This window comes from Polypterus senegalus, chromosome 6, assembly GCF_016835505.1.
Source record: "Polypterus senegalus isolate Bchr_013 chromosome 6, ASM1683550v1, whole genome shotgun sequence".
Lineage (NCBI taxonomy): Eukaryota > Metazoa > Chordata > Cladistia > Polypteriformes > Polypteridae > Polypterus > Polypterus senegalus.
The window spans coordinates 84,954,480-84,963,967 of record NC_053159.1 but is presented as its reverse complement, the minus strand read 5'-3'; the positions used below and the strand labels follow the sequence as shown (position 1 = coordinate 84,963,967).

Sequence of the window (9,488 nt, the reverse complement as noted above, 5' to 3'; positions counted from 1 at the left end):
TAATCCAAAATGACAAGTGCAGATTTAAGGTAATATATTCCTATCAGTTTTTGATAATCAGCAATATATTGCAATCAGTGATAAATGTCAAATACCAGCCAGAGGTCTATCTATCACTCTCTAAGTATGTCGTTTTTATCATACAGTTTATAGCAGGGAGAGTCCAAAGGTTAGAATTGAAAGGGTATTATAAGTCATCATCCTTAAGTTTCCCTGAAATTTCCCTGCCAAAGCGACTCTGAAGAACACAAGCACGATGCTCCCACTTCTTCTTGTTCTCCTTCCTTCTGTTTACTCAGAGAGTCTGCTGTTAAATTCTCATGGCTCTTTCTTAATAACAGGACCCTTCACCGAGGGCATACTAAAAGAAATAAATGGAGAGGAACCAGATATGCAAAGTCTGAATTACATTTGGAAAAGTAATTCTGCTGAAGACGATATCTTCATTTTTTGTGATCAGTCGTACTCCCAGCCTGTAAAAGACTATTTTCTACTCTTACATGCAATTGGCATTACTCATTTGAAGATTTTTCTGCCATGGCCAAAGTTGTTGCCCTCTGGTGATGCTGCAGCTCCTGATCTGGATGCCATAAAATGCTATGCAAATGTCTTCAAACACCTGGCTATGGTAAACATCAAACCTTTGGTGATTTTGCACCATGGAAGCCTTCCTGAATTCATCACTTCCAAATATGGAGGTTGGGACAATGAAAAAGTGGTTAGCATTTTTAAAAGTTATGCAAATTTTGCATTTTCTGCCTTTGGAGATTTGGTAGACACCTGGATCACATTCAGTGATCTTTATGCTATTTATGAACCAGACAACAAGGGAAATACTTCTCTCAAAAATATTTTGGTTGCTCATAAAGAAGTGTACGGTCTTTACCAGCAGAAGTTTAGCTACAAAGGTAAGAATCCATTCTATAGAAAACATTTTGTGGCTTTGGTTAGATGGACGTTTTTATTAAGACTAAGATATGTTTCCCTAGTCAGTTCTCTCTGGATCTCCATTTATAGCTTAGAAGTGCTAGTCATTCATATCATGGCACATGATGTTACTAAACATTGTCAACTTCTACATTTAGCAGTGCCTGTGATGGACTAGGTTGGGTCTATGCCACCACAGGTCTACTTACAGCATAACAGAACTAATACAGCCCCCAGCCCGGGGGAGATCAGTTCCCAGCTTGCATCTCAGCAGCCTCCCTCTTCAACCTGAACCTCCTAGTGGGCTTCTCTGCAGCATCTATAATGGCCTTGATGGTTCTCCTCTTTGCCCCCTATACCAGATTTGGCCATGACTCAGCAGAGACAGTGGCCTGTGAAGCCTTGCCATCCCACCTCTATTGGCTCACAGCTAGTCTTCTAACCCTGCCTCCTGCATTGTTCTTCTGGCTCCTGGTACTTAACACATGTTTGAAGGTAAAACATGTATGCTCCATTCAGTGGAAGCCCGTATAGTGCACTGTGGGTTGAAGGTAGACTTGCCCTCTTATGGGATCCCCATGTAATTGAACAACTTTTTAAGTAACTGAAGAAACGAAGATATCTTTGTAAATATGAGTTCATTAGTTAACTTACTCCATAATGGCAAGACAGCAAAGAAACCCATATGGAAACATTGATGCAGTGATTACCACAAAAGATGGGGGCGTCAAAAATTGTCACATTAGCATGAACATGTTATGATGTACAGAATGTCATATTAGCATGAACCTGTTAAGGTGTACACAACTTTGTATTGCTTCTGGTGGAGGCCATTTTCAGCCCAGCTTTTAACGATTAGTACCATTCATTAAAGACACAATCTAACAATAATAAAATAATAAAATATCTCTCTATTATGAAAGAAAATTTGAGACAAATCTATTGCCAAGAGATTTTTGCCTCCTCTCAACCATTTTCAACCATGGTCTTCTTACCTCTCATTCATGTGGATGCTTTTGTCAGACACAGTTCCTGCGCTCTCAGCTCTTATAAATTTTTACGTTTTCCTCACATTAGGTTCCCAATAAAAGACGACTTATTATGTCCAAATCTTGTTGAATAATTATATCCCGGAAGGGCTATCAACAGAAAAAATGAGTACTTGGGCAATCCTAGCACTGAGAAACAATGAAGTCAAACGAATTAATCTGAAAATTGTCAATCGGTTACACAGGAAATTGGTTAAATGTGTATCAATAGACTATGCTGAAACAGTTGTTGGTGGTGTTGCGGAAGATAAAAATATCAACTTACAATATCATAATGTTATTGCATAATTTATTGCTGTGTGATGGGCTATGCAATAGGACAAGATCAGTTGTATTCAAATTTGGTCGAACAATTATGACATGTAAAATTTTAACAGGCGACAAGAAAGGCAACGTACTACATTTGAACATTAGACACTAAAGGAGATCTTGATACGCCATTCGTATAAAAAAATTTACAGTTTCCCATTAGAACAGCTTTTTCTATGACAATTTGAAACATTTGAAAATGCCGGTTTATTTATTAGAGAGAAAGAAATGATATTCACTCACGGGCAGTTGTACATTGTGTTGTCACGATGTAAGTCCAAACACAGAATCAAAATTCAATGCGATATTGACGAAAAGTTAATTAAAAAAATTGTTTTTACTGAAGTTTTACAGTAAAAGTGTAAGTTTAAAAAGTATTTGCGTGTTAATTTCAAAGCCAAAAAGAACGAAAATGTATAATGCAACAAATACCTCTAATTCATCATGAAACATTATTTTCTTTCAATTTATTTCATTTTACTATTTTTTAATATGGTTAATTACTCGCTGTAATGTAAAATAGTTAGTTCTATTATGCATATGTAATAATTCTTATGAAAATAACAATCTGTTTAAATTGTGCATCTGCTTCCACATACATGAGCGGCAGATCTGCGAAGTGCCTAGCTCGTAGTGCCCGCCCGGGGGTTGGCAAGCTAAGCAAGCAGGGGGCAGAGCTCCCTAGTGTTTTTAAATGTATATAACATTTTCTATTCTTTATTACTAAGAAACCCTTTTCCCATGTGCCATCTGACAGCTTATAGAATCTAAGGGTTTTGCAAAAGATTAACCTTCACTATTTTCTCACTAGGTTAAGACTTAAGTAATGTTGTAAAAATCCATACTCTAAGTGGAGGACAAGTACAAACATACACACAGATATTTATTTACACCCACCCATGGTTTAAACAAACATTAGCTCATTAATGGCATACTTATCGATCTCCATTTTAATGGATGGGGCTGCTCTGTTTTCCTATTACCATTTCAAAGTGTGCCAAAATCTTTAAATATGCTTTGTGTCAGTGTATTAAGTGGTCAAAACCCTGGTTCCTTGGTTATGCTGCCTTACTGTAGACTTTGTGTTTTTAATTATAACTTAAATATTAGAGAATGCTAATCAAAATGTGTTTTTTTAGGTGGGCAGATTTCAGTTGTAATCAGTGCAGATGAGAATGAATTTCTGTTTCAAAAGACAGTGACAGAGGTAAATATGTATTGCTTTATTATTTCTTAGGTTGCAATTACTAGTAAAACTAAAGTTAAATGATATATTAATGTAAAATTGTTTGTAATTTCATATTACATTATCACAGGTTTACTTCATAAAAGCATATTATGTATACCTGATCATCATATCTTGGTCACATGAAGCATTATTTATACATTTATATATTTCTCTGTTATAAATTTTGAATTTTTAAACAACAGTACATAATTGTTAGAAAATAACCAAAGTAAAAACAATGTCCTTGTGAGAATAAACAAGGTCAACTTAAAATATGCAATGCTTCGAAGCATATCTATCTATCTATCTATCTATCTATCTATCTATCTATCTATCTATCTATCTATCTATCTATCTCTATCTATCTATCTATCGAAAGTGCCTTTCTCATCTGTCTATCTATCTATCTATCTATCTATCTATCTATCTATCTATCTATCTATCTATCTATCTATATTTGCCTCCTGGTTGAGTCTGGATACCTTGTGGCAGTGTATTCAGAGGTCAGTACCATAGCCCCTAGGCTGTACTGCCTCACTATTGACTATTTTTAATGCAGTCTTTAGTTTTGATGGTGTCTTCTTAAGTGATCACTTAATATTAACAACACCAGAAACCCTTGACTCCTGCTTTAGCAGTGTACCTCATTCCATTCTCACAAAATGTTCATTAAATGTTGATCAGGATTTTCCAGAGTGACATATTTGCTTTACCAAAACACAATTTAGAAAATTTTGAAAATAAATTGCCCTTACTTATACAGGCACCATGCTAATATTTATAGCACAGATGAAGGGCAGCACACTTTACTGAATCCTCAAAACAGCTATTTGTCCTAATATCATTGAAAACACCTGATGATCAATGTACCTGATGCCATAAACAGGGCCGTGCCACCATTAAGGCAAATTAGGCATTCACCTAGGCGCAGATCATAAGGGGTTGGGGATCCCAGCCGCATGGGTTAGCTACCGAACAGTCGGTTGGCACACTAATAAGCTTGGCCTAGGGTACAAAATAGCCTAGCACCGGCACTGGCCATAAACAGGTTCAAAACATATAGTACACAGAACATTTGAGTATGATGTAGGCCATTATTGTCACGTGTGCAGCTCTCTGATTAGTGAGTGTAACTAATGTACCTTTCTGTCTTTACTACATGAAAAATCTCAGAACATAGTGTTTAAATCCACAAGTCGTCTCTGGTTCAGAATAATTATATGACAACTGAAACTGATTTAGCATTAATAGTTAAAGTCGTATACTTGTTCTCATTTTGATTTAGTGATATTTCTGTTGTAAATCTGCTCTGTTGTAGCACAATGAATGTGGTGGTTAGCATTACTTCTTCACAGTTTCATTATTCTAGATTGGTATCCTGACATGGTCACTATCTGTGGAGCCTGCATGTTCTCCTTGTTTTGATTGTAATTTTCTTCAGTTATTTCGCTTTGCTTAATTCACATCTAAAGTGTGAATGTGTGCACTGTGTTGGACCAACAGCTGATTTAGGATTTGTCCTTGCCTTCGCCACATGTGGTATGGAATTTTTAGTTAATATATAATCTTTACAAATTATTACAAGTATATGCTTATATGAAGTGGTGATGATAATTTAAAACATAAGGAAAAGGAATGAAGGTAACTAAAGAATAATTAAATATGGCTTAAAGCTTAGCACGTGAGGCTTTTGCCTCATCATAGAGAACCAACAAAGTAGTTGTTAAGGTTAAAATGAATTAAGTGAGTAATAAACACCCCATTAAAAAGCGAGTACAAATAAGTGAGAAAGCCTAAACTCTCCTATTGTGAAGCAGTGATAAGATTAATGGGAAAACCCGTAGGACATTACTATTAACAAAGTGATGTTTAAAATAATGGAAGAATCGACATGTATACAAAGTTACTAGTGGCTGTAGTTGATTGGTGAAGATGATATAATTCTGAAATATTAAGAGTGAGATGACATGTATTACAAGGTAACAGTAATAGACAAGCATAAAGGAATAGCCAGGACAGGCCCCAGAATCCCACAATACAAGAGTGAATTATGCCAGTCTGAAAATGAGTGGATAACTGTGTGAATGTATTTCAGTAATAGCCAATGCTTTCCTGCAAGTCTATTTTCCGTTTTACAGACTACTGATAGTTATGATGGTGTGTTTAAACAGTACTGTTTTACACTTGGAAATGTATAGTGGTTAGCCCTGCTGCTTTCCATTTCCACAGAGTTCAGTTCAGTTCTTCTCCCAGCACAATTTCCTTTGTCTGTGTATACCTTCTCCCAGTGTTCCAGCTTTCTCTCAAATCCCAGAAACATGTCTGTTAGGTTGAGTTGAGACTGCTATTGGTGGCTAATATGGCACATATATCTAAGTGTTCAATGTGACAAGAGGCTTCTGCCTTATAGTCCTTCCACTGGCTTCTCACTACTCTGAAACAGATTAAGATTTTTAACAAAATAAACTGATGAATGGAAGTTTTGTCATATAGAAATTTAATTGAAATTTAAACAGTCTGTCACACAAATATAACTGCTGCGTTCTTCTTTTTTATGAAGGATGTTGTAGATTTCTTGTCTGTGAACCTCAAATTTGACTGCAGATCCGGAGCAAATCTTGAAACTGAATTATTAAAGATACAGGTAAACATACTGCTTATTTTCAACTTTAAATGAACAGCATTTTTCTGCTATAGCACTTTGTCTTACTTACTGTTACTAATAAGGCTAGTTTTGCAAATGCAATTTTTGTCTTTGATTTTTTAAAGTTATTATCTGTAATTTGACTGAAAGCTATATATAATTGAAGAGTATGAATTAAAAGCTTATGTAATATTACTGTTATTTCTAACATTATATTTCCATTTTTTTGTTTGGCAAATGTCTTCATCAAATGCCACTTACAAAATCTGAGATATGTTTGGATACATTTATTTTGTTTTTCTAGTTGGATCACAGACAGGTGAAGTGATTTGCTCAGGGTCACACAATGTCAGTAGCAGGATTTGCGCCCACAATCTCATGGTGTAGCATATGCTTTTTTATCATATTTTATAATTTATTGTACTATATATACAAAAAAGTGAAGTTAATTGTTACCAAATTACCCATAATAAATTGTGACAATTTACAAAAACAAAAACTACAGACAATTACAAATGAAACACTTGGTCAATGATGTGAGATTTCTGTACCTTGTACTCCTGTTTGTTAATCCAATCAACAAAATTTTAATAATTATTAAATGTTTGCTTGTAGGTGATTAATGTGTGTTGTCTTTGTTATTAACTTCATATTAAGGTTTATTTGTACTATTAGTGTATAGTTTTGGTTTATCTTTCTCATGCGGGATCATTATTTACTGACAGTTTGTAAATACTTTTGAGTGTATGGTCCCTTTTTCTGTTGAAATTTTGTGCTGAAATTGCTCAGATACTTCATTTTTTATTGATTTTGACTGTCTGATATTTTCATGAAGGTCATATTTAATTATTGTTTCTACTAAAATGCCTATTAATTTCTTGCATTAAGTATTCTGGATTTGCATTGCATATATTTGTACGATTTTGTAATGTATTTATAGTAAACAGTTATGTGCACAGTACTATACAAACAATGGGTATAAATTAAGTATAAAAACAGATCAAACACGTTTTTATTAACAATTCAGCTTGTCAGCCATGTTTTGTGTTCAGAAAACAACTCTGAAAATGAAGCAGCAGTATAAATAGCTCCTGCCCAGTGCATTAGCCTCACTGTTGACCAGTTCAAATAACGAATATTTTAAATCAGTAAAAAAGGTGCCATATCATTTATGAGAAAAAAGCATGTTAGATCAAGTACACAGCCCTTTTTATAAATGGTAGCAAATTTATAGCCAGTAGCATTAACATGTATATTAAAATCACTTCTATAATTGCAATGTGGCTTCCAAACTGCAAAAAAGCCTGACTCTTTTAAAAGAGGCCTAGGCCTAAAAACTCAAAAAAGGCTAGAGGCCTACACTTAAGAGAGAGGGAAACCAGTAAAACCCCTAGTTGAAGAAAAAAACATAAAATTCTTTTTTTATTTTATTACAAAAAAGAATAGGTTCAAAAACAAAACCGAATCTCAAAACAAGGTGAAATATCAAAAATTAAAGAAAAGCATATTAACTAAAAAAGTCATTAAAAAAACAGAGCTGAAAACTTAGTTTTCTTGTCAGTTATCTGATGTTTATATTTTATGTACTTTAATAGATGTTTTTTGTGCCATTTTGGTCATGATTTTGTTTTCTTAGCAGTCATTAGGACAGCTGCTTGTGTTTCTTATCCATGTCCTCTGACAGTAATTGAAAGGTTAAAAAGTCTTCTGAAGTTCACCCTTCAACATTAGACGTCTAGATAAGAGAATTGATGTAGCAGATTGATGATGGCATCCTCCACTACCACCTTCTCCTGGTATGTGAACTGCAGAGGGTCGAGGGCGTGGCGGACCTGTGGCCTCAGGTGGTGAAGCAGCAGCCACTCCATGGTCTTTGTACACATGTGACGTCAGAACAACAGGCCAGAAGTCATTCAGCTCACTAGAATGTAATACCTTTGGGACTGGGGTGATGCAAGATGTATTCCAAAGCCTCGGGACTCTCCCCTGTTCCAGGCTCAGGTTGAAGATGCGCTGTAGAGGACTCCCCAGCTCCAATGCACAGACCTTCAGCAGTCGTGGTGATACACCATCTGGACCCACTGCTTTTCTGGCACGAAGTCTTCTTAGCTCTCTGCTCATCTGGGCTTCTGTAATTGTGGGTGGGGGAAAACTCTCTTCTATGCTGGTATCAGAAGGATGGGTGGAGGGTGCAGTACTCCGAGGTGAGAGTGGGTTAGGATGGTCAAAACTGTTAAAGAAGTTGTTTGCTCTCTCCACGTCTCTTTCAATGGTGGTACCCCGATTCGAGCTGCAGCCAGTGATGATCTTCATTCCATCCCACACTTCCTTCATGCTGTTATTCTGCAACTTCTACTCCAGTTTTCTCCTGTACTGCTCCTTTGCTGCCCTGAGCTGGACTCGGAGTTCCTTCTGCACGTGCTTGAGCTCATGCTGATCACCATCTTTAAAAGCCCTTTTCTTCTGGTTCAAAAGGCCCTTGATGTCACTTGTAATCCATGGCTTGTTGTTAGCATAGCAGTGTACTGTTCTTACTGGAACTACAATGTCCATACAGAAGTTGATGTAATCAGTTGTGCAGTCAACAGCCTCTTCAGTGTTCTCAGTATGTGACCCCTGCAGGATATCCCAGTCTGTAGTTCCAAAGCAGTCTCTCAGAACTTGCCCTGCTTCAGGGGACCACTTTCTGAATGATCATGTGGTTGTAGGTAGCGCCCTCACTCTTGGTTTGTAGTGAGGCTGAAGCAGAACCAGGTTATGATCCGCATTCCCATGCACAGGCAGCAGGGTGGCGCTGTATGTGTCTTTAACGTTTGCATACAGTAAGTCAATAGTCCTATTTCCCCAGGTGTTACAATCCACATAATGGGAGAAGGCAGGTAATGTTTTGTCCAGCGTCACATGGTTAAACTCTCCAGTGATTAGCACAAGTGCCTCAGGGTGCTGTGTTTGTAGTTTAGCAACAGCGGAATGAATGATGTCACCCAGTATCTCCACATCTACCCAAGGAGGGATGTAAACAATAACAACAATGACGTATCCAAACTCTCTGTGCAAGTAATAGGGACACACACTTATGGCCAACAGTTCGATGTCTCTGCAGCAAGTGGAGATTTTGATGTTTACATGTCCAGAGTTGCACCACCTTGTATTCACATAGAGAGTAAGTATGCTCTAGCTCTGCTAAACCCAGGTAGCTCCACATTAGCATTTGGGATGTTAGTTGTTAGCCACGTTTCACAAAAACACAACAAACTGCACTCTCTGTAGAGCCTGACATTTTTCACCAGTGCAGCCAATTTGTCGATGTTATTTGGTGGTGAGTTCACAT

The 9,488-nt window shown here is 36.7% G+C and overlaps 1 protein-coding gene across 1 annotated transcript in view; it reads left to right on the top strand.

Annotated features, from left to right (window-relative positions):
* Nucleotides 1-256: 256 nt before the first annotated feature.
* The window catches only part of LOC120530640 (lactase-phlorizin hydrolase), a 49,490-nt gene continuing 40,258 nt past the window's right edge, over nucleotides 257-9,488 (top strand). Inside the window, exons 1-3 of the mRNA XM_039755063.1 lie at nucleotides 257-908; nucleotides 3,410-3,492; nucleotides 6,074-6,157. Of these exons, the coding sequence (XP_039610997.1) occupies nucleotides 257-908; nucleotides 3,410-3,492; nucleotides 6,074-6,157 (819 nt within the window). The remainder of the gene's footprint in view (nucleotides 909-3,409; nucleotides 3,493-6,073; nucleotides 6,158-9,488) is intronic.